Source organism: Vidua chalybeata, chromosome 8 (assembly GCF_026979565.1).
Source record: "Vidua chalybeata isolate OUT-0048 chromosome 8, bVidCha1 merged haplotype, whole genome shotgun sequence".
Lineage (NCBI taxonomy): Eukaryota > Metazoa > Chordata > Aves > Passeriformes > Viduidae > Vidua > Vidua chalybeata.
In genome coordinates, this window is record NC_071537.1 from 30,653,783 (window position 1) to 30,679,738 (window position 25,956).

Here is a 25,956-nt window from a genome sequence, read left to right on the forward strand (position 1 = left end):
ATGGAATCATGGTTTGGGTTGGAAAGGACTCTAAACTCATCAAGTGCCCCCCCTGCCATGGGCAGGGACAGCTCCCACTATCCTAGGCTGCTCCAAGCCCCAAAGTCCAGCCTGGCCTTGGGCACTGCCAGGGATCCAGGGGCAGCCCCAGCTGCTCTGGGCAATTATAAAATTGAGGATGAATGGATTTCCATCCATGTCGACCAACCTATCTTGACTTGATCCAGCAGAACCCTGTATAACCAAGTGAATCCCATGTCCAGGAATCTGAGGGATTGTGAAAAGCTTAAAGTCTGACCTGAAATTGTTTGATTTTACAAATGTTGCCATTGTTTTTTTCAAAAAATAGAAACCGTTGTCCTCAATATAGGAGTGGGCTGCGCAAGGAAAGGGTGACATCTCCAGCCCTGGACTGTTTCAAGAAACAACTGGATGTGACACTTGCTGTGGTTAGTTGACAAGGTTGAACTTGATGATCTTGATCAACCTTAACATCTCCATGATATCTCAATAACTTACATGAAAAATTATAATTAGTAACACTCAAACCCCAAATCTCAGTTAGGATACAGCCACCCACCAACATTTTTAAATGTCATTCCATGCAAAAAAAAACCCCAACAAACCTACAGAGAATTCCAAATTCTGATTTAAATTTGTGTTCACAAAGGCTGCAGAGCTACAGTTCCTGAGCCAGGTTCAGTGGCTGGGTTTTGCTTTGTGCATAAGCAAGGGGGGAGACTGAAATCCAGCCACTTTCCAGGTGACTTTGGTTATCCTGGCAAAGCTTCCCACTTCTTATTTGTCTTGAAGGCATTATCAGAGGAGGAAGCACAGGATCCCAACATCCATCCTCAGAAATACATATGTTTAGGCAACACAAAGATTTCTCCAGCACAAAAGGAGTTGATGGCAATCAGAGCTGTAGTGTGGAGCTACACCATGGGGATCTCAGACTCTCTGAAGAGGAAATACTGATTTTTTTGCCTTCTCTCTGAAGCACTACACAAAATAAATGCATAGTTGTCCTCAGTCTTCTCCTCAGCACTACTAGCAGCCTGCTACCAGCTTGAGAGGGTTTATCAAAAAAGCAAGCAGGAGGAAAAAGAGAGTGAAATTCAGCCAAGGGACTGCTACCAGATGTTAATTTCATGAACAACTTAACAAGTTGAATGGACAGTAATTATAAAAAATGTGCACAACAGCATGAGCTGCTTTCTTGGAGACATGGAAGAAGCAGCAGGTCCTGAGGAAAATCCAGTTACTGAAATCCTAGTCTTGTATTTTAGTTCCTTCTTACATTTCCCACTTGAACCTCCCACTTTACTGTTGTGGGAGGTTTAAATGCTGGAACCTCTTGTTCCTCTCTTCATGCTTTTTGGACAAGGAGGTTGTTACATTACCAATATCAGGCCCAGAACACAACAGACGTTTTTTTTGTTCTCTCCCACCTTCATAAAATGACATTTTGGCACATTTAGAACACAAACTCCACAGAAACAGGTAAGCAGGGCTTGATACCTTTGCTGGTTTCTGAACATATAAATCATAGAATGGTTTGGGTAAAAAAGGACCTTAAAGATGATGATGTTCCCCTCCCTGCTTAAATCCTAAATTTGCAGTCTGCTCTTATTTTTCATCTGGGGTACAGCAGAGAATTCTGCCCTTAGGAATTTTGGTCTTAGTAGGGACACTGCACACTCTTCACCTGGAGAGGTTCTCCAGCTCAGCAACCCCATTCTTTGGGATCCTTTTTGCATTTTCTGAACAAAAACAATCTCCCTTCTCACTTGCTTTCTTCTTTCCACCCCTTCACCTCAATAAGGTGAAGGGGTGGAAAGCGACAGCACAATTGAGAGCTTCTAAATAACAGACCATGGCAAGCAAACGAAATCATGAAAACCCAGGGCTGTAAGGGAAATACCATTAAGGACCACAAAGGGCAAGAATTCTCCTGTGTGTGCCACTTTTCCAGAACAGAAGTGTGGACTAGAAACATGGGGGTGTGGGGTGTGGCCCAGGTGTTACTGCTGAGCTGCTGGAGTAATGAATCAGTCGTTAGGGGATGCACTAATTACCTTCTCTGCGCGGGGGGGGCACTGTCAGACGCTCTGACAGTGAGGGCGTAGGAGCGCCCCACTGCCAGCAGCACTCCTGGAGCGATGGTGATCAGCCCTGTGTGCCTGTCGATGGTGAAGTCTCCCTGGTCCCCAGCCAGGATTTCATACACTATCTGCCCGTTGGCTCCCTCGTCAGCATCCACGGCTGTCAGCTGCAAGGCAAAACCACAGGGTCAGCAGGGGCCACTTCCACAGCCTCTGGGAAGGATTCGGGAGGAGGAGAGGGGAGCTCGGACATCTGGAACTCACGCAGGAATTTCTAAGCACTGCACAACAAAGATACAGCTGAAATGAACAGTAATAGATGTAAAAACATCATGAAGTAGAGAAAAACAGCTTGCTAAAGATTGCAAGCCAATTATTTTAAGATACAAATTAAGAAATATATTTAGACCGAGTTTACTCTCTGTGGGTTGGACTATATAAGACTTTCTCTAAACGCACATGGGAGAAGAAGATATTTTTTTGTCTTCTTTGACATCTTTTTGTCTTTCAATAGTAATGAAAGGTTTGTATTCATTTATTTCCCATCCTTCTCTCCACTTTTCCAGGTGACAGCCCTGGTAGTGCCAGGAAGTGTCATGTCCAGGCATGGCATTCCAAGCCCTCCTCGTGCAGAGCTGGAGAGCAATGTATGTGTTTATATGCACCTATGGCTGTGGCAGCCAAGGGGAAGGGAAATGGCAGCTGTTCCCATATGGATACACACTTGGAATCATGGAATCATTCAGCTTGGAAAAGCCCTCTAAAATGGTCGAGTCCAACTGTTAACCCAGCACTGCCAAGGCCACCACTAACCCATGTTCCCAAGTGCCATGTTGTCTTTAAATCCCTTGAGAAAAATCTAAATCCTGGTATTGGACCCAAATTCTAATGGTGAACATAATGAAATGAGGGGTTTCTTCCCTTCCCCTGGGAAAGGCAGTGGGTTTATTCCATTTCTGTAGTGAGCCATGCTAAATCAAATACACACTCGGCCAGGAATTAGAGCCCAGGGAATATATTTGCTTTTAGTGAATCATGGAAGAAAACCCCAGAGTGGTTTTGGTTGGAAGGGACCTTAGAGCTCATCCCATTCCACACCCTGCCATGGGCAGAGACACCTTCCACTATCCCAGGTTGCTCCAAGCCCTGTTCAACCTGGTCTTGTTGTCTCTTCCTCCTTTAGGAGTTGTTTTGCTGATACACAGGTTCCTCAACTGACTTTGCATTCCACAGGACATTTCCTCAAACAGCACAAGGAATGACAAAGAGGTCTGAGCAGCACTGGAACATCCAGAGGCTGCAGCATCCAGCTGCCAACAGCCAGCAGTGGAAGTTACAGGGAATGATGGCACCATGGGGTTCCCTGCTGCTCCCAGCTCCAGGCGAACAGTATGAGGTGGGGAATGGGAAAGGGCACCAGCAGGGGTGAAAGCAGAGCTTTCCTGGGATGTCCAAAGTAATCCCAGCCTCTGGAAGGATCCCTGCAGGGATCCCAGTGTGAGGAGGAAAATTCAAAGGTCTCTGCCTTGGCTTTCCTGACACAAACACTCCTGCTCTGGGGCAGCAGGGATGGAGGATGGCAGCACTGGATGTCAGCAGTGATGGAAAACCTCAGCACCGACTGCGAGACCAAGGCAGGATCAACAGCCACTCCCTGAGGCAAGGCCAACAAACAGCAACAGCAGCCTCACCTGTGCCTCTGGGCCTCTCTTGTCACCTTGTGACACCTGGAGTCAGGGGCAGGAACTCCCTGATGGCCCTGCCATTCTATGATAGAAAATCATTTATTGATCAGTGCAGCATCACATCAACTTCAGCAGCTCACAGCCTCCCACAGCACCACCCAAGGCTGCCAAACCAGCACCCAAATCTGCCAAATCACCACCTACAACTGCCAAACCAGCATCCCAAACTACCACCTAAAGCTGCCAACCACCACCCAGAACTGCCAAAGACACACCTACAGGTGCCAAAACACCACCTACAACTGCAAACCACCATCTAATACTGCCAAACCACCACTCAAAACTGCCAAAGAAACACCTAAAATTGTCAAAGAAACACCTCAAAGTGCCAAACCACCACCTAACAACTGCCAAACCACCACCTGGAACTATCAAAATACCTTTGCCCAAAGATGTCTGAAGATTCAGAATAGCAGAAACCAAACCTTGCCACTAAAACAAGAATAAACCCCAAAGCTGCAGTATCTGAGTTAATCCCATTTGCACACAACATTGAGCACCAAGGGGAGGATGTGAATTCATGGAATGGTTTAGGTTGGAAGGGACCTTAAAGCTCATCCAGTTCCATGGGCAGTGTCCCCTAGACCAGGCTGCTCAGAGGCCCATCCAGCTTGGCCTTGGACACTTCAAGGGAAAAATTCAGGGATATAACTGGTTTCTAAGATAATCTTGATTCTTTATGCACAAAGGCTCAGTGAAATACAAAATTTCATATAGAAAGTCATTAATATTCTCCAAACCGAGAACTAAGCCCACAATAGCTTTAAAAACAAATCTTAATTCATCTCCTATGGCATTTTGGGACACATTGTATAGTGAACATAGGAGAAATGCTTGAAATGCCCCAAAAATCATGGAACAGAGGTCATCTCTTCAAAATTTATAAAGAAATAAATATTTGTGTAAGTTGTTTTTTTTTTTTTTATCTACCTCATTCTCTCACTTCCTTTGGAATTCTGAAGGAGCCATGCTATGAAAACTGCAATTTAATCACACTTTCTATAGCTTCTATACATACCTGGGTGTGTTAATTAACCTTGCAGAGAATAATTATCCACCCAAGTGACAGAGCTGTAAAAACCTTGTCTGCTGAACTTCAAAAGTAACAGAAACACAAACACACAAAAAAGATAAATAAAGCCTTTATGCAAAATACAGGGTCCTGAGGATTTAATGGCAGGATTTGGAACCAGGCCAGTTTTTACTGTGACGACATGAAAAAGGAAAATGACTACACAAGCACACAGATTTAAGAAGGTTAATTAAACCTACAAATACAGAATGCTTGGAAAGAGAAGAGATTTGAAAAACATTTTGTGGGCAAAACCAGGAATCAAACCTGGGATTAAATAGAATTCAAGTTTAACTGCTGCCATAATATATGATTCCAGAAATCCCATCTCCAGCTGTCCCAGCCCAATAGAGCTCCATAGTTAACAAGATTTAGAAACAGGGGCTAAAATATAAAGGGAGATGAACAAAACAAGGTTTCATTTATTCTGCTAAGAAATTTTCATCCAGCAGGATCAGCTCCATTGCATCAACATTTAATGTACTAAAAGTTTGGCAAAAAAGGTTTGGATTATGCTGCAGCAAGAAGTGGTTTTCTTGGGAGGAAAGGGATACTTAGGAGTGGTTTTCTTGGGAGGGAAAGGAAGTTTAGGAATGGTTCTGTTGGGAGGAAAAGGATGTTCTTAAGCTTAGGAGGATGGCCTTAAGCCTACAAAGCCACATGTTGGTTATGATATAAACCCTGCTCAGACTCACTTCATTACTGGAGGAAACTGGGCTTCAATGTCTGACTTGAAGCCTTCTCAGAGCAATATTTGTGGTCACCCAGCCCTTGACAGATAAAGTGGTGACCAACATTCCCAGCAGCTTTCACCAGATTCAGTGTGATGGAAAAATTCAAGATTGTTATGGAGATATTCCTGAACTTGAGTCAACCACACATAATGATCTCTGAGTAGGTTAAAATACTTTTTCATTATCTCACTCAGACATTTCATCAAGCCTCAATCTGTTATTTTTTCCTTGAGTCTGCAGGGACATTGGCTGAGCAATGCAAACACAGCCTGGTTTTGTTTTCTCTCTCTGCTAATCAGGTTTGCTTTGGAGATGGAAATTAATTACCTGACAGGCAGAAGGCAAAAGGTTGCAAATAAACATGTAAACAAAAGATGAAGTGGGGTTTGGAGATGAGTTCTGAGAGGATTGGTTTAGGGAAATATTCAGGAGTGGTCAGGCATGGAACAGGTCACAGCCCCAAGGAGTGTTTGGACAACATTCCCAGGGATGCACAGGGTGGGACTGGCTGGGCAGGGATTGGATACCTTGTAAAGTAAATGTAATTCCACTAATTACATTTAAGGCCAGTCCACAAGTTTTTCTGTAAAGACAAAATACAAAAAATCACCTAATGAGCCAAGATGGATCCATGACCTCTGTGCGTCCCTTCCAGCTGTGGATATTCCATGATCTTAAGATTTCCACTAAACTGTCCTGCTCTTTTATGGCACAATGCATGTTTAAGAGCTGTAAATCAAGAACTTAGGCTAAGCTGGACCTTTAAAATTAGTTTGTACTGGTGCTAACAGAAAAAATTGTTTCAGTGAGGAATGGGGCACTGATCCCCTGCGTATTTCATTCTCCATTTTCAATCAGGGAATTATTTAATTGTTCTTGGAAGAAAGCCCCTGAACCAGAGTCTTGCCACTGCACCAGGAAATTAGGGAGAAATTAAGGTATGTGGATAATTTGAGGTAAGATGTAAGAAGAGCAAAACTGAGATTGTTCAGCCTGGGGAAGAGAAGCTTTGGGGTGACCAAATTGTGACCTTCCAGGACCTGAAGTGACTACAGGAAAGATGGAGAGAGATTTTGGACAAGGGCCTGCAGTGCCAGGACACAGGGAATAGCTTCCCACTGCCAGAGGGCAGGGATGGATGGGATATTGGCAGGGTGGGCAGGCCCTGGCACAGGGTGCCCAGAGCAGCTGGGGCTGCCCCTGGATCCCTGGCAGTGCCCAAGGCCAGGTTGGACAGGGCTTGGAGCAGCCTGGGACAGTGGAAGGTGTCCCTGCCCATGGCAGGGGTGGCACTGGATCAGCTAGGTGGACATGGATGGGCTTTAAGGCCTCATCCCACCCAAACCATTCCATGAACTACATTTAAGGGCAGTCCACAAGTTTTCCTGTAAAGACAAAATAAAGAAACTCTCCTCATGGGCCAAGATTTAGGTGAATAATATTTTTTTTTTCACCCTCTGTCCCTTCCCAGCGCTCCCATTTCCCTGCTCAATATTCCCTATTCCCTGCCTCCTGAATATAAAAATGAGAGCTGTCTAAAGAAAAACAGTGGATTTAAATTATTGAGATGAAATTTTGGTGCACTGCTGCTACAAGCCCCACCCATCAGTGTGTAACTCATTTCAATATCTGAGTCAGAGCAGTGAAAAAATGGAAATCTGGGCAGCAAAAATATAATAACATAAAAAAGATGGAATTATGTACTTTACTAGGTTTACTGTTAATAATCTTTCTAGTGACAGTTATTATTTACCACATTTAACTGTTTTAAAGTACAGATTTCTCAATTGAGAAACTCTCAGGGAGCACAATAAAATACCTATGAAAGGAGAAGGAAAAATGAGAAATTTTCAGGCTGAAAGGAGCAAAATACACAGACATTTAAACTTAACTCTCCTCGGCAAAGGGCTGAAAAAAATTTCACAAGTATGAGAGGAGACAACTGAAATAAAATAAAACCTGTTTTTTCATTTATCTGAAAGGCAACAGGGAAAGAAGGGAAAGTCTTTGATCTAATCATCCAGGCAGAAAGGAATAAAGGGGGAAAAATTCAATTCTGCTTGTAATGAATATATTTGCCTGCTATTTGTGGTAATTTTCAAGCAGAACCTAAGAATTGTAAAATTTCCTTTATTTTTAAATTTTAAAAATTTCCTTTATTTTTACCAGACAGAAAACCCAAGTAACTTAAAAGCTATTATGTTTTGGGTTTTTTTTCAGGAGTAAAATCAAAACAATGTCCTACAAAATGAGGCAGCAAGAAAGCACATACTGAGGTTATTTGTCCATTTTATTTGTACCTTTTTAATGCAACTGCACTTTGGAAAAAAATATAAGAAATAGAAGAATAGTACCCTAAGGATAATAAAAGCTAAGTGGCTGAAAATCAGTCTGATTTTTATAGATGGTTATGAGACAGTTCAGACACTCTGAGGTTAGTGTTCTGTTTCTAACCTGCTTTTCTCTTTGTCTGATAGGACAAAGTGGTTTTATAAACTCATTTTGCTCTGGGAACTGGCAGAGATGAGCGTCCTCTCCCAGGAGAGGATCCCAAAGGACCCCGATCCCAGGAGGGAGGGTGGGGTAAAGGATGACTTTGCTCTTCACAGAGACAAGATGAGTACCCCTGGAAATCACTGTGCCAGGGTTCAAAAAATGGGAAAGAAACTTCCATTTGGCCTTTGAGACAGTCTTTATAAAGCCTTTACATATATGAAGTATACATATATATTTATAGGTATTTTATTGAGCAAAGAATGCAGCTGCTCAAAATCCGGATCAGGGAACCATGGAATGGTTTGGATTGGAAGAGACCTCAAAGCACATCCAATCCCACCCCTGCCATGGGCAGGGACACCTTCCACTGTCCCAGGCTGCTCCAAGCCCTGTCCAGCCTGGCCTGGGACACTGCCAGGGATCCAGGGGCAGCCCCAGCTGCTCTGGGCACCCTGTGCCAGGGCCTGCCCACCCTCCCAGGGAACAATTCCTTCCCAATATCCCATCCATCCCTGCCCTCTGGCACTGGGAAGCTACTCCTGTGTCCTGTCCCAAGTCCCTCTCCAGCTCTGCTGGAGCTCCTTCAGGCTGCAAGGCCACACGGAGGTCACCCCAAAGCTTCTCCTTTCCAGGTGAACAATCCCAGCTGTCCCAGCCTTTCCTCCCAGCAGAGCTGCTCCATCCCTCTGCTCATCCTGGTGCCTCCCCTGGGCTCTCTCCAGCAGCTCCAAATCCTTCCTGTGATGGGCCCTCTTTATTTCTGGCATCATCACCGGTCCACTGAAATCCTGAGACCTGACCCTTTGCTTTTTATTTTTAAGTGGGTAATTGAGAAACTCACCTGGTAATGTGGGATGAGTTGAAAAACAACTCCTCTCCCAAACCAGCCAGAATTTTCTACCTCCTCCCTCTGACCAGATTATAAACTCAGAAAACCTGCAAGTAGGTGCTGACTGAAGCATGGATTTGGGAAAACTTCATTCTGGGAATTTAAATTTTTTAGCAGAGGTGAGCTAAAGGCCCAACTTCCCCATTATTCCTTTCCCAAATAACCTGTTCTGGCTCAGTTTTCCTAAGAAGTGTGTCCTCCTGCTCTTTGAGAGCCTCCAGGCTTGGAATATGTTTGCAGCTGCAACACCAGGATGTGTCTGAGGAGCTGGGGAGCAGCACCTTCCCTCTCAGCACAGAAACACTTCAGCAGCTTCAGACAGGCCAAGGAGCTGCTCTGCTTCATCCCAGGTACCATTAACACACCTCAAGCAGCTCAGAACATACTCAAGGCCAACTTTGAGTAGAAAACAATCTTTTTCCCCAGCAGAAATCTCATTTAGCAACATTTTCTGCCTTGTGCTCCCTGGCTCCTTCAGGACAACAGTATTTGCTGTCGTGTTTCCACCCAGCCTTGTGCAGCATTTAAAGGAATTTAACTATGCTTCAAACTTTTCTCTTTCCCTCAAATCTTGCTGGAAATGACCCTGTGGCTGTCCCTGATAGGGACACTCATGGCCCAAGCTGATGAGGGGACAAAACAACACAAAGGAAGAGCTGAAGATACAAAGGCACAAGTACAGCTCAAGAGGGACAGGAGGGACAGAAAATGCCATTTTCTGAAGCATCTCCTCAGCACTACTACACTCAAATTAATTCCTGATTACAGTTCAGAAAATGGCATTTTATACTTATTTTCCCAATGTTCCCACTGCCTTCAACTACTCTGGAAAGCCACCAATTGCATCTTGTCTTCTCATCCATCTGGACTGGCAGCACTGAGCAGGGCTAAGATCTTGGAAGAATTACACAAAAAAAGGCTTTTTCCTTTAATTTCAAAGTCACCAGGATTCACCTCCAGTCCTGCACTAAAACACAAATCAGTGCTGGCGAAATTTAATTGAAACTGCTTCTCTCTGGGCCCGTGTTCAACCCATTTTTCATTGCTCATTTGCTCTACAAACAAACGTCTGTTAAAAAAACAGCAGGTTTTCTGGCATGGGAAAATACTCTTGGTTATGGCCTACTCCACTGCTTACCTCTTGTCCCAAAATGTTTTATCTCAATGTCCTGCCAATAAAGGAGATTTTTCTTTTTCTTTTGAGATTTTTCAGCTGAAATTTTTTTTTGGAACCTCAGAGGAAGTTGCTGAGCTGCATCTCTACAGCTAGAACAGGCCTAACATTTAGTATTAGCAATTCTGAATAGATATTTAATTAATGAAGTGGATGCAGATACACAAACTTCATTTCCAGTTAGTTTCAATGCATTCCCAATTGAGATGAACAAGGCATGAACTGCTAACAAAAAGTGAGTTAACAAAGGTAATAAAAGCCCTGAAATTACCTTTATAACACCTTCCCCAGGCTTCATATCCGTATAGATCTTGACATTGTAGGAAATGTTGGAGAAGGTTGGGGAATTATCGTTTGCATCGATCACCAGGATGTTGACAGTCACTGGGACACTCTCCTGGACTCCATCAGAAGCTGTCATCTTCAAAGGGATAAAAAAAGCAAGACAGGAAGGTATTTTAATGGTGTGTTCTATGTACAGTTCCAAGAGAAATCCAATCCCAACAGGAGAAAATACAGCCTGACAACCCAAAATCAGCATTTTATTTCTCTCTGCATTTACAGTTACAGGAGGAATCAGCAGAGCTTGAGCCTGCACGTGCAAGACTCAAGGCATTAGCAAAGCAAACGCATCCAAACCTTTCCAGTGTAGAAGTGAGAAGGAATAACTTGGAATTTTCCAGGGATGGGGCTGGGATTGGAGCTGTTGAGTTCATGGAGTCTCACCTGGGTATCACTACACCCAGGAGCTCTGTTAAACCTGATGCCTCAGGTTTTAGCTTTTATATTTTTCAGATTCTGTGCTGCTTTAGTGTGTGGGTTTGAGCTTCACATTAAGGGATGGTGAGCTCTCTTCACAGAGTAGGGAGACAAAACAATTCCTTCTCTAGCTGGGGACCAAGGACAAATGATCCAGATCTCAGGCCCAAGAGCACAAACAACGTGGGCTGGAGAGAGAAAAACAAGAAGGATGGGAGTTCACGGGCTAAAGCTGGAATTGGACAATTGACTCCAATATGCAAATGGAGCAGAACTTCTAAAAGTGAGAGCCCCCATGAGCGGTCATGCATTTTGTGACCATTTTGGTTCATCTTGGGTGTAGCCCTGGCTGGGCTCTTGTGCTGCCCAAGGTGGAGCCATTGAGGAGATCCTTTTAATAAATCCCTGCTTTATTCTTTAACTCTTTTTAGCCTCTGCGCTAGGGCAGCCTTCTCAAGGCATCAGACCTCCCAGACAACATTTTGAGGTGGGAATTACAGAGCTGGAGGTTCTTCTTATTCCACAGAGGAAATCTGAGCTCTCCTTTCCAATGAAAATGGACAGAAAGTAGGGAGGCACAGAGTGGGAACCCCTGGAGAAGGACTGGGTTTGCCTACAGCCCATTTCCAAATCTCTGTGGGGCTGTTAAGGGGTTCACCCACAATCTGAGGGAATACTAAATCCATTTAAGCTTTTTTAAGTCTCATACTCCTGGCTCCAGAGATGAGGAGAAAAAGGCAATGAGAAAAACAAGGCCAGGAATAAAAAAGAGGGCTCAGATCCTGCTCTGGGATGAGGAACAGGCACCAATCCTGGGGCCATGGAGAAAGTGCTGGCAGGAGAATCTAAAAAGCTGCTCTCAACCAACTCATCCTTCACTGCTCTCTCTCTTCTGGGCAGCTGATAAACAAAATACTGGGACACTGTGCTGATTGGGTAAGACAGATTAGGCAATTACATTTTTGTGGGGGCAAAACCCGAGACAACATCCTCAAGGCATGGTAGTATTTTGTTAACAAAGCAGAAGGCAGAGGATTTTATTTACTTGCAGCTCTATGGATGCAGAGTTTGTTTTGCAGCAAATTATATTTGAATATTGTAATGTTATATTATCTATAATGCAATATTAATAAGAAACAATTAATTAATATATATTAATATTAATTAATGATAATTATAATTATAAAATTATTAATAATAAATTATTAATTAATAAGAATTAATGAATTCTAGCATATATAATATAATTACTGCAATATATTATAATGTTTTGCAGCAGTTATATTCTAAAGAAGAGCCTTGACTTGATCAGCATAGAATCATAAATTCCTTTTAGTTGGAAAGGTCTCCAAGATCGAGTCCAACCATTCCTCCAGCAGTGCCAAGGCCACCACTGCCCCATGTCCCCAGATGCTCTATCCTCACGTCTGTTAAATCCCTCCAGGGATGGTGCCTCCACCACTGCCCTGGGCAGCTGTGCTGGGGCTGGACAACCCTTTCAGTGAACACATTTTTCCTAATATCCAACCTAAACCTCTGGATATCTGTCAGAGGCACAGAAATGATGCCTTGTTTTCTTGTATTCTCCTTTCATGAACCTGTGGCCTTATTGTTTTATGTTTGAGCAAGATTTTTGTTCAGGAATCATCATTTTTCCATTTGCAAAAAAATAAACGATGCGGTGCTGATGTCTGATGGAAATTTACACCCTACAGATAATAATTGCCCACAACAGGGGCCACTATAATGAGCAGACCTTTCAATTTTGCTATGAAACTTGGAGATAAATAGCTTTTGGATGTGACAGAGTTGTATTCTTTTAACTTACGGAGAAGGTGTAGATCTGCTGGACCTCCCTGTCCACGGGCTGCAGCAGGGTGAGGTAGCGGGTGATGCCACTCTGAGTCACAGTGAAAAACGTGGTGTAGTCGTTCAGGAAGAGATGGAGCTGTGGATCCTTGGTCTTTCAACGATATCAAGGGTAAAAAAAGCATTTTATTATAAATTCAGAGGGACATTAAATCTCCAATTAAGTCTCCAACTCGCAGCAAGTCCTTGTTTTAGTTGAAACCTAAGTAAGCACAAATGCTGTGACTACAAATCTAAAACCTGTAAAAAAAAAAAGGTAAGAAAAAAAAGAATCACTGCTGGCCTAAAAACCTAATCTTCTTGATGAAAAATGTATTAAAAACCACTAGATTAAGAAAATCCAATTGCAAACAAGTACTTGTAGTGGTTTTAAATAAGTGCCTTTTTTCCCCCCATAAACCAGTACTTTTTAAGCCAGACACATAATATATGATTATATAGATTCTTAATATAAGAAACCAGATTCAAGCATTTATCTTCATATTAAAACCCCAAAGAAGCTGAACTTGATTAACAGAGCAATGAAACAGCTGGGTTGGTGCACTGAACAAAGAGAATGACATGTGGTGAAGTATTTCAGGAAATAAAGGCAGCTCAGGGGATCTCTTTAGGTCCCAGAAAGAATCCAAATGTATTGATGCAGAATTAGGAACCTCTCAGTTGTTGGGGGGAAAACATAATAAATGAACTGAAAAGTAACATTTTAAGGTAAAAAGCCTTTAAATTTACTTATGGCTTCTTGAGGGCTTGGGTCACTCCTGATTTCCACCTCTTTCAAGGTGTTTTTGAGTTATTTAATTGATTAGGCTCTACATGAGTCAAATTTTCAAACAAACTACATTTCTTCTTGTTGCCCACAACAAGAACAAGTAATAATAATAACAGAATAATAACTAATAACAGAAGTATTCCAAAAACTTTTTGTATGCTTGTCCATAATCTGGTTGATTTAACCTGACTTCCTGCTGCTCTCACTCATGAGTTACAGTTTGTTTCTGTTGGTAGGGGAATGCAAATTCCAGGAAAATACAAAAGGCTGGGAGACAAGTCCTATAAAAACTGCTTTAAACTGCCCCAGGAATGTGGAGATGAGGAACCAGAGGAGTGGTACCAGCAATGACAGAAAATCCAGGATTTTACCAGCTGCTTCCCAACGTCATTCTGCAAATCCCATCCCTACAGAGGAGGCTGTAGGGAGAGCCAGCTGAATTCCAGAAACAATCCCAAGAGGAGGAAAGCTGAATTCAGTAAAAAATCCCCAAAGGAACATAACTTCTCTGAACTCTTTCTGAATCCAAAGCTCTTCTGGAAGAATCACTCCATTAGTGCCATTCCTGGAGGATTAAAATCCTTGGGAACACAGGATAGGTCCCCAACCCTAACCTGCACCAGGTGGCACCAGGACAGACAGAAACTGCTTTAAACAAGCCAAATCAAATCCCAAAAAGCAAATATTCCACAATTTAAATGAGAAAACATTCCGGGAAGCCATGGGAAAGAATTATCCAAGCGTTCCACACCAGTGGTTCCTCAGTGCCTAAAGCTGCAACTGCAGCTCCCAGGAAAATGAAAATCCATTTTACAGCCAGCAATGCAAACAGCAACCTCTTCATTCCAGGAAAACTTAGGTAATTGCCCATAATTGCTCACTTTGTAGACATTATAAAGTCCGTTAAGAATTTAATTTACAAAACCCTAGTTAGTGTTGCAGTTCTTGCTTTCATGTCCTTTTGAACACTAATAAACAGCACTTTTTTCCTGATTTATTCCTCAGAAAAGCCAATGATGGAGATCCCAAACCCTCCTGGAGTAAGTAATGTGTCCTATTCCTTTGCTATCCTTGTCTTAGAAATGTTCTCCTAATATGGAAGGTAATAGCCTTTACAGCAATCAATGCTTATTTTACCACCTCCCAGGCATGTCAGTGCCACTGAGCAATTTATTCCCTTCATCTGGAAAAGCATTGTTATGCTTGGACATTATTACCAGGGATATTTGACATTATTGTCAGGGATCTTGGATATTATTATCCCATTTTATGCTGCCTGAAAAGTCAGCTTGGCTTAACTGAACATTTAATGTGAGAGAGAACAACTCCAGCTACACTGCCAACACAATTTTCAATAATTCATTTTTTTAAAATAATTTTATTTTGGGGTGTGGATTTCAGCATTGTGATTTCTGGTGACATTACTGGGTCACGGAGACAAGGCTGGTCTCTGATAAATTGTTTAATGTGGAATTTTAAGTAGAAAATGATCACAATCCACACAAGAGTTCACATGCTACCTGCAAGGAGCATTTCAAGCACACAGTTCAAACCTGAGGTGCTTTTGAATTTAAAAAAGCACTTTTGTAATACTCAGGATGTCTTTGAAGACTTGTAATAATTTAATGAACATTAATCAACCACAATGCATGACTTTATGCCCTAAATTGGGTCCAATGTGTTTAAATGTCTCTTTGCAGGCTTCACAAACCAAGGGAGAGTCCCAGCCTCAAACACCATCAGGGCAGGGAGAAATGAGGGAGGAAAGAAAGGAAAAAATCACACAATTAAATCCAAAAAAGGTGTTTTGCACACATAACACCCAATACCTACGGGGAAGGCACCTGGTGGGACCTATAAAGGAAAACACAAAATGAACACTTGAGGAAGCACAAACCTGGGACGGAGGGACGGCAGAACATTTGGGGGATTCGTGGTTACAGACAAAAAAAACCAACAAAATGAGACACACAAAATGCTGCACCCAATAAACAATTCCTGGGCTCAAGTGTGTTCTGCTTGAAAACTCTTTGGAGAAACTCCTGCATGGACGTGGATGTTCCATTCCTGCTGCTCCTCACATCCCACCAGGGGTTACAACTCTGCCCAAAGCAAACAGTTTTCTAAAACTGATGAAGATGAAACCAAAACTATTGGGGATAATGATGATATTGCCAAGACTGAGCAGGCGAAAGTATAAATTCTGTGCGTGTTTCAACAATCCCAAAAGTTTTTGGACAGGGTCAATTTGGTTGTGAAATTCTCCAGGGCAGCCAGAACAAGTTCCAAGAGTACCCAAACTGCTCAGACTTCATAATTTGCAGCACAGACTCATCCCCTAAAAGCTGCAGTGACAGCAAAGACACTTTGATGGCACAGCTGAGTTCTCCAACATTTTCAAGTGGAGGATGATCAGCACTGAAACGTCCATGAAAAATTTGTTTTGTTGGAAAGCTGTTTCCAGCATCTGTCCTTGTTTCTGAATGAAAGGAGAAAATCTTTCCCACGTTCAACTGGAAAAATCTGAGATCCAGAGCCTTGTGGGAAGCAAGGGGAATTCTGTCTTCCCAACACAAGAAAGGTGTGGATCTGTTGGAATGAGTCCAGAGGAGGCCATGGGGAGCTGGAGCCCCTCTGCTCTAGAGCCAGGCTGGGAGATCTGGGGGTGCTCGCCTGGAGAGGAGAAGGCTCCAGGGAGAGCTCAGAGCACCTTGCAGGGCCTAAAGGAACTCCAGGAGAACTGGAGAGGGACTGGGGACAAGGGATGGAGGCACAGGACACAGGGAATGGCTTCCCCTGCCAGAGGGCAGGGATGGATGGGATATTGGGCAGGAGTTGTTTCCTGGGAGTATCAGAAGGCAGAAACCATGAGATATTCATCCTAAAATAATCAAGGAAGACACACAGTGCAATTCAGTGTTAATATTTCTGGTTTCCCTTAAGTGTAAAGAGAAAAAAAAAATTAACCCCAATCTTTAAAAATCCTATAGGAATGAAAGCAACTTTTTGTCTTTGCCTTAATCTTCTGTTTGTTTTAATAATGATATTAATGGGCTATTTCATTCTGTGAAGGATATTTCCTGAGTTATTACAGCTGTTGGAGTGTCACAGCAGGGCTGCCCCAGGGTCAGCAGAACTGTCCCCTTGAGAGAGCACTGACTGCAAAACAATTTCAAACAAAAACTGGGAGTGATAGAAGCAATCAGGCAAACATCAGAGAAAAACACTTTGGTATTTAAAATGCTTCAGCTCTCCTGGTTAAAAAAAAATATATATATTCTTTTTCCTTCTTTAGATATATTATTGAAAATTCATAACCTGCACTTGTAACTGCATTTAAAACTTATTTTATATATTACTTGCTCTGCCTGCTTGAGACAAGCCTGCTTGCTTGTCTTGCTGCCAAGACATCCTTAAGTAAAATTCTTTCACATGCCCCACAAGTTCTCTGAAAAAAAAAAAAACAAACAACCAGAGAAACACAATGTCCTGAGGTGGAAGAGACCCACAAAGATCATTGGGTCCTGCATGAGATAACCCAGAAACGCCAAGGCCAGGTTGGATGGGGCTTGGAGCACCTGGGACAGTGGAAGGTGCCCCTGCCCATGGCAGGGGTGGCACTGGATGGACATTAAGGTCCCTCCCACTCCATGATTCTTACTCAGTGCTGCTTTACCACCAACCCTAACCACTGGATAAATGAATCCTCTCCCATAAAAACTGAAGAGGAAGGAGAAAAAGAGGCTTGGGAAGCCTTATGTAAAGAGCTCTCAGCTCACACAGTTTAAGTTCCTCATCTCAGCTTTGGTTTGCTCAGGTCTTAAGGTACTCCTGTAACTTAATTTAATTTATGCCATTTAAACAGAGCACTTAATTATATCAGCACTTGGCAGTGCTTCTCTACTGAAAGGTCTGTTTGCAATGTCCCATCTATAAATTAATTTCTGCAAGGTTTATAGCAGGACTCTGTTATATTCCCACAGGGTTTCAATTTGGAGTGGGTTTTGTTCATTTTTTTCCTCAGACACCCAGTTAAGTGAGCCAGTTAATTCTTTCTGCATTTACCTGAGGACATGGGGTCATTTTAATATTTCAATTAGCAGGCAGAATTCATTATGTCTGACCAGAGTCACCACTGGGAACTGGGATGCACCAGGACAGAGGGGGTTCGTCTCAGTGTCTCATCAGCAATCCTTAAATTTAAATATATTCCTAAATACATTAATTTACTGAGCTACAATGAAACCATAAGGACACTGAGACCTGCAGAAGTTAATGACCATTACCTCTGCCAGCAATCCTACCCTGAGCCCCCTCCCATCCAGCTCCATGAGGAGCAATTTTAGGGTTTGGCCATTTTATATGGGAGCTCTGTGCAATTGCTGCACTCCCAGCTGGAATTCTGTGAATTTTCCTGTCCATAGCAGGTTAGAAGCACCCAGTGAATCCCTGGCACATGAATTGAAACACAGGCACTTCCATCTGGTTCTCTCACACCCATATTACACCTGCATCATGCCATGGCTTTGGAAAGGGCTGTGCATGAACCAGGTGATGCCAAAGGAACAGGAACATGGAATATTTCCACCCAAGGAGGAGGCTGATCCCATCTGGCTGCAGGCATATCTCTGTGTGCCACAGAATGCCAGACTGGTTTGGGTTGGAAGGACCTTAAAGCCCATCCAGTGCCACCCCTGCCATGGGCAGGGACACCTTCCACTGTCCCAGGCTGCGCCAACCGGGCCTTGGGCATTTCCAGGGATCCAGGGACAGCCACAGCTGCTCTGGGAATCTCACAGGTCCCCCCCAGGCTCACAGGGAACATTCCTTCCCAATATCCCATCCATCCCTGCCCTCTGGCACTGGGAAGCCGTCCCCCCTTGTATCACTGCACACCCTTGAAAAAGCTCCTCTCCATTCATATTCATTTAGATGTTAATCCACCTGAGTTTCTTTCTCTCTCCCAGTGAGAGCAGAACTCCACAACAAGAAGAAAGCCTCAAAATAGATGTTACTACTTGGTTACTATTCCTCTGGAGATGCCTGACTTCTACTCTGAGTAATGTTACGTCAACATCTGGCAGAGCAAAGAATGCAATGAACTTTCAGCCTCCTGCTCTTCCTCTTATTCCTCTTCCTCTTTTTGGTTCAAATGAGGAATTCCTTTCTCTCTGAGCTCCCCTCTCCCATTTCCATGGTGTGGGGCAGGCTGATCTCTGTCACATAATGCATTTTGATTCCTCTGTGCACTGAGCATTCACCACCTTGAACAGAACAGAGTATTCCTGAGAGGTGAGCAAAACACAGATCAGAAAACATCCACTTCCAAGCCTGTTTGAACTCCGAATGAACCAAAAAATCATAATGAAATTAAGATGATAATTTTTTTTAGTATTCATGGATCTAAATAGGTTTGTCTCAATAAAAAAAAAACAACAACAACAACAACAAAAAAAGAACTTTAAAAATAATAAAACTGCAACCACCCCAAAAGAACCAACTGTACCTCTTCCACGTCGTTGTCCAGCACCACAACCTGCAGGGGGGAGGTCAGGTTCCGGTTATCCGAGATGGTCGTTCCCACCGGGGAGGATTCCAGGATGAAGCCCTCGTAGGTAGACCTTGTGAAGTAAGGCTTCTGGTTGTTCTCATCCAGGATCTCGATGTGGAGATTGGCAAAGGCAGGGAGAGGATGGCCATTGTCTTGTTCAGCCTAAAAAATCACCTCATTTGTCAAAGGTTCCCAGTTATGAGCAGAGACTGGGGATGGTTCTACTTAAGAGTCATAATTCAGTTAAAAAATTGACTTTTTTTCTCAGGTCCCCCCACTATGGAATTCAACATGATGGAAAAGAGAAATACCAACTAAAAATTAGCTAGGACACAAGAACAGGATCACCTTCCATCACAGTCACAAGAAAACCAATCCTTGTGCTAACACAGCTCCTTAAACTCTCAGGACTGAGGCTTTTGGAAAAATCTCTGAGGCATGAAAGAAAACTGGGAATGCTGATTGTACAGCACAACTCACAGCAGCAGCAAGAGAGTTAAACCCAAAAGGTGTGAATAGCACACATTTGGACACATTTTGGACACAAATGGACACATTTTTTTCCATCTTTCCCCAAATCCACCTCGTTACCTGAGTGGGATTTTAATTTAGATTTTGTCTATTTTTAAATCCCACACTGGTTTGGGTTGGAAGGGATATAAAGCTTATCCCATTCCACCCCTGCCATGGGCACGACACTTTCCACTATCCCAGGCTGCTCCAAGCCCCATCCAGCCTGGCCTGGGACACTTCCAGGGATCCAGGGGCAGCCACAGCTGCTCTGGGCATCGTGTGCCAGGGAATTTCTGGATGTGTCCAGCAAAATTCTTTACTTCCATGAATAACCCCCACATCTCAATCCAGGAGTCACTCCCTGATATTTTTCACCTGGTTTACTCTTATTCTCAAACTTCCTAAAGATAAAAGAACTAATTATCCATGCCAGGGTGCTAATCCTATAAAAACCTATGATCCTGCTTTCTTTTCCTGTAACCTCCCAACCAACAACTAATTAAAGCAAAGAAACAAAGCAATTAGGAGATGAAAAGTAATTTGGTCTCCAGTTTATAAAGCAAACCAGCTTTAATTACAGTCCTGCACATGACACTGCAGCAAGACAACAGTAGGGCATTGAAAGCGAGCTTCCTGTTCCTATGGCCAAAATTTGTATTCCCAAAATCTGGATTCACACAGACCCTGGATCACAACAGAGAGATTCCTAAATTCCTGTTGTTAACAGGACTTTCTGTTTGCAGAGGTTTTACTTCTAATCTGGTATTTCACCTCTTTCAAACAGATAATTCCTCTTTTTCAAATGGAGAGTCCAAGAAATCTCAGTCTGGAAAAACCCCTTTGACTTCATCAAAGTTTTTAAACATTTCTTATTCACACACCTTTTCTTGGTCAGAAAAAATGTTAATTCTCTTTGCTTATAAAACAGCAATAATTTGGTAATGATAAAAACTCTATTAAATAAAAAGAAGTATTAAAAACTTCTAGTCCAAATAAAAAGAAATGTAAGCATAAAAACTGTTATTTTCTTCAAAGGAGGCAACAACACCTTAAGTAACCCATTAAAAAATCATTCCCAGATTTTAGGAAAAAATGGATTTTTCTTTTTTAAATATATGTGGATTACTCTTGAACAACAGGAAAAAATGTCCCAGGCTCCAGTCCAGTCGATGCCCCACAGAATGAAGACAAACTACATGGGTCAAAATCAACATCACCAAAATTACCTGGCAGGACTCTGGCTTCTGACCGAGGGAGGTCAAGCTCAAAATGTCCCGAGATGGAATTTCTGCCCAACTTAAGGTACTGAAAGCAGGACAGAAAAACCCAGAAAAAGTCTGCTCCTCAAGCAACACACACTGCTGGGATTCTACTTTATCAGCAGATACATTATGGAATCACAGAATCCTGGAATCTCTTAGGATGGGAAGACTTCCAGGATCATGGAGTTCCATCTGTGCCCAGTGCCCACCTTGTCCCCAGCCCAGAGCACTGAGTGCCACCTCCAGCCCTTCCTGGGACACCTCCAGGGATGGGCACTCCAAAGCTCCCTGGGCAGCCCCTGCCAAGGCCTGAGCACCCTTTCCATGCAGAAATTCCTGCTGCTGTCCAAGCTGAGCCTCCCCTGGCACAGCTTGAGGCCGTTTCCCCTTGGCCTGTCCCTGTTCCCTGGCAGCAGAGCCCGACCCCCCCTGGCTGTCCCCTCCTGGCAGGAGTTGTGCAGAGCCACAAGGTCCCCCCTGAGCCTCCTTTTCTCCAGGCTGAGCCCCTTTCCAGCTCCCTCAGCCGCTCCTGGGGCTCCAGCCCCTTCCCCAGCTCCGTTCCCTTCCCTGGCCACGCTCCAGCCCCTCCAGGTCTCTCCCCCACAGGGCTAACAATGGTTGTTCATCATTAAATACTCTTTTATTCTGCTTTTTCAAGTAAAATTGGTCCCTTCTTGCCCCTAAGTTTCCATACAACCCCTGTGAGTTTATAACAACACTTAATGTTCCTTGCTTTAAGAGATCCTAAAAAAAAAAAAAAGGAATATGCAAACAACAGAGGGTCTCAATCTTCTGAACAGCTTGAAACACCACAATAATGGCCTTGCTTTAATGTCCATGTAAGGCTGGACCTCATTCTGGGATAAAAGCAGGAATATTCACCCAGGAAGATGTTGCAGGCTTTGTTGAAGTGCTGAGAATTACACATAGCCAAACACAAAGAGTTGTTTGCTCCCAAAATTGGACTTCACATTTGAAACCCTGGAGCCCAAAATAACAAAGCAAAGGAGTCCTTCCTCACTGAGCATTTCCACTCAAAATCACTTCAGTTTTCCTTCATGCTCGCCAGTCAAAATGATGGATTAATTTCATTTTTCTGTTTCCAAAGACACCACTATTTAAGGAAAAGAAGGAAGCTTTGCAAGCAGCCACTTCTTTTTGCCTTTTGTTTGAAACAAGGAATTTCAAATTACTACGTGAGGAATTGATTTGCTTCCAAATGTTCCATGAAATCAGTCCTAGAAGCAGCACCTGACTACAAGCAGAACTCAACACAGCCCCTTCATAAGGTTCCAAAAATATTAAAAAAAACTGTAACATTGACAATTTTTGCTCTAGTGCCCCATTTCTTGGGGTTTTCCTTTGTGTGGTGGTTTGGGGTTTTTTTTTTGCTTCTTTGTTTTGTGGTGGTTTGGGGGTGATTTTTCTGCTATTTTTGGTTTTGCTGTATTTTTTTTTTTAAGAGATGAAGTTATACCTTATGAGAGTTGTTCCAGACATTGAGTCCTATACTGAGAGTGCAAATCCTTTTCCCTCACATTGCCCTGTTAAACACTTGCCTGGACTTGCTGGCCAAAGGTTGTTTCCTCACACATATTTTGGAGCACAAACAGCAAACAATTTACATTTTCTTGACCCAGAAAGGCACCGGTATCTAAGCCACAAAACATTTGAGTTCCAGTCCTCCAGAGAAAATGTTTTAGTGTCAAAATAATGAGGGATCTCTCAAATAACCCCAAGGACGTGACCTTCACACTTCTACCAAGACACAAAAAAACCAGAACAGGATTAAATTCTGGTACAACTCAGTAGTTAAGAGCAGCTAAAGGAAAAAAAAAAAAAAACAAAACCAAAAAAAAATTATGTGAAATGTATATTAATTCTCACAGATTATTTAACTGTTTTTATTGCATCATCTGTGCTGAACCTGCTTGTATTTATAGTGTCCATAATTCTATCCTGATGGAAGGTGGCTGGAGATGACAGGAAAGCAGTTCCAGGAGGGATGCAAGGGGTGAAGAGTGAATGGGAGGCTGTGGGAGTTAACAGGACCAATAGGAAATTCACTCCTTGAAAGCAGCAGATGAAACAGTTCCCCCAAAAAATGAGCAATTAGAGCAGCGCAAAAGGCTCCCTTATGGACGCACAGAAAATTCCAAGCTGGAAAGGCCCCACAGATATCACTGAGTGCAATTCCAAGCTGGAAAGAACCCACAGGGATCACTGAGTGCAATTCCAAGCTGGAAAGAACCCACAGGGATCAAATAGAGCTCCTCAGCACTAACCTGAGCTGGAATATTCTCCAGCCAGTTCCCAATGTCCCTTCTCACTGCCAAAACAGCAGGTCCTGTCCTAGAGAAACATCTAAAAAGGAGCAAAACGTGGTTCCGTTAGATAAAATTCAGAGTTCCCATTTCTTCATGGAATCCCTGAACCTACTTCAGCAATCCTCCATCCAAAAAATCTGTCCTAAGGTGCAAGGAAATGGAACTGTTTTAGCTAGGACACATCCATGCTGCTCCTGTTCTCCAGGACTACAGGATTATCTGAAGTGTAAAACAGGCTAATTAGGAATAAATTTAAAAAACCCCACCAAATGGGAGGTTTGTCCTCATGCCAGATCTTTTATCTGATAAAAATGGGAAGGTCCATCTCTGGAAGCAAAGAAAAACACAAAAAAAAACCCCAAACAAACAAATTGAAACAAAAAACAAACTCAAACCAAATTAATAATAAACCCAAACAAACAAACAAAACATCCAAAAAAGTTCTCTGTCCCCTCCAATCCCAACAGGAAGATGAGCAAGTGGAGCTGAGGGGAGAGTGAAGCACGGGGACAAATATGAACTTCACACATCCTAAAAACACTGGGATGTCAGGATTTATTCCTGGTGAGGGGCTGTGCACAAATCCATGTGGAAGAATGGCAGGGGGAGCTGCAAACTGAGCTCCAAGAAGAGCTCAGATTTAAGGAAAGCAAAATTAGGTGGCAGAGGGTGGAACTAGATGGGCTTTAATGTCCCTTCCAAGCCAAACCATCCTGGGGTTTTGTGATCTATTGTTGAAATGGATGTGATTAAAATCGGGAGCAGGGAGAGAGGGAAGGAAGGGCAGGGTGACAAAGTGGCTCCTTTGAAAGGGGAGATTATTCAGTAAAACAGGGAGGGCAGGGTGAAAAGAGGGACCGCATTTATCCAGAGTTAAGCTAAACTTTAGCATTGGGCACTAATTCCCAAGGTCAGCATGTACAGCACAAGGAAAGCACTGAACTGGACTAAAACTTGGCTTAAGGACAAGGAGCACAGAATGTCTTCAGAACACAGAAGAAAGGTGACTGGTGTCACTGTGACAGGGAAATTAAATCAGCACAAAGCATGTCTGGATGCTGGGCTTAAAAAAAAAAATAAACCCCAAAACATCCATTTTAGGGCCATGGGTAAAGGGTGAGCAGCAGGGCACCCTGCAGGGGTGCTGCAGGGCAGTGAACAGTAATTACAGATTGTTTTCCAAATATTACAGCTCTTCTTCTTCCCTTAAAAAAAACCAAACATATATGAAGCCATTAGGCCAAGTTTTAAATGCCGAATGTTAAATTTTACACGGAAAAGGATTGTTTTTTCTTGCAGAAAGGAAATTTCTGACAATAAAAGTATTACAGGACACCCCAATTATTAATTTTAATGATTTCATTGCTCTGACACAAAATTTAAGGTCAATCTTATTGATCTGAAGAAATATTTTAATGATTTAAAGGAAAAGTTTGGGTGTCCTGGACCATTTTTTTCCTTCATCATAAAGACAAACCCTGTCCCTGTGCGCAGATTTTTAATTCTACATCAAATCCCATCACTGTATTAAAACCAAGAGAGAAAAAAAGCCTCTCTCAAAGAGAATTAATTGAATTCTGAGTTCACCTAAGGGCTGAACCTCTGAAAAACTAATTTAAAAACCCACTTATTGTCCTTAGCACCTACAGGAGATGCACAGGAATGATTTGGAAAATTTCAGCACAGGAAGAGGATGGAGCAACTCTTTAATGAAAATTAACTTTTTCCATTCTTTTTCTAACCTGTTGCCCTGAGTACAAAGCCCAAAATTTAGAGGAGCAAAGAATAAGCACAAATCCTCTGAAATGCAAGAAAATTTCGACAAGGGAAGACGGGAAATTTTGAGCTACCTAAACAAAAGTGAATAGATGATGGAGCCATGAGACCAGAACAGGCTGAGAGGAGTTGAAGGCTGAAATTCTTGCAAAAAAATCAACCAAACCTTGCAGATAAGTTTCTGAAGGAGTGAAAACAAAAAGAAATAGATAATTCAGGACTTTTTATGTCTTAAAACCTATGGAGCATTTCTCTAATCCTAGAACTTCCAGTCCAGTGAGCCTCAACTGATGGGTATCTCCTCATTGCCTGCTGGAATTGTGCTGTCTGAAATTCAGAATAAAACAGCTACAAAATCACAGAATCACCAAGGCTGGGAGAGTCCTTCAAGGTCTTTGAGTACAACCCCAGCAGTGTCTCTAAAACACGTCCCCAAGGGCCACGTCCTGATATCTCCTGAACATTTCCAGAGAGGGTGACTCTAACACTCCCCTGGGCAACTTTTTCCAAAGCCTGACCACTCTTTCAGAGAAAAAGGAATTTTTTTTTGATGTCTAATCTGAACCTCTCCTGGTGAACACGGTAAGAACAACTCCAAAATCATGCTTGAAGCTGCAGCCAAAACAGGAGCCTAGAGACAAGGAGACACAGCTCAGATCTCCCTGGATTTCTGTTTTTATTAATAAACTTGTCTTCCATGAGCCAGCCCGGCCTCCTCTTGAGCCCAGGCCAGCATTCAGCCCCACAGCACTGCCTGTCAAATTAGAGTCATAGCAGGAATCACAGTTTGGCTGGGAAGGGACTTTAAAAACCATCTCATTCCACTCCCTGCCATGGGCAGGGACACCTTCCACTATCCCAGGTTGCTCTAAGCCCCATCCAACCTGGCCTTGGACACTGCCAGGGATCCAGGGA

General features: G+C 42.9%; 1 protein-coding gene across 18 annotated transcripts in view; it reads right to left on the reverse strand.

The window, feature by feature from the left end:
- Positions 1-25,956, reverse strand: part of PCDH15 (protocadherin related 15) — a 332,931-nt gene that overhangs the window by 132,882 nt on the left and 174,093 nt on the right. For all 18 annotated transcript variants that reach the window (XM_053948646.1, XM_053948647.1, XM_053948649.1 and 15 more), the window contains 4 exons: positions 19,119-19,325; positions 12,803-12,937; positions 10,487-10,636; positions 2,079-2,272 (listed from right to left, as the gene is read on the reverse strand). In XM_053948646.1, the coding sequence (XP_053804621.1) occupies positions 2,079-2,272; positions 10,487-10,636; positions 12,803-12,937; positions 19,119-19,325 (686 nt within the window). The remainder of the gene's footprint in view (positions 1-2,078; positions 2,273-10,486; positions 10,637-12,802; positions 12,938-19,118; positions 19,326-25,956) is intronic.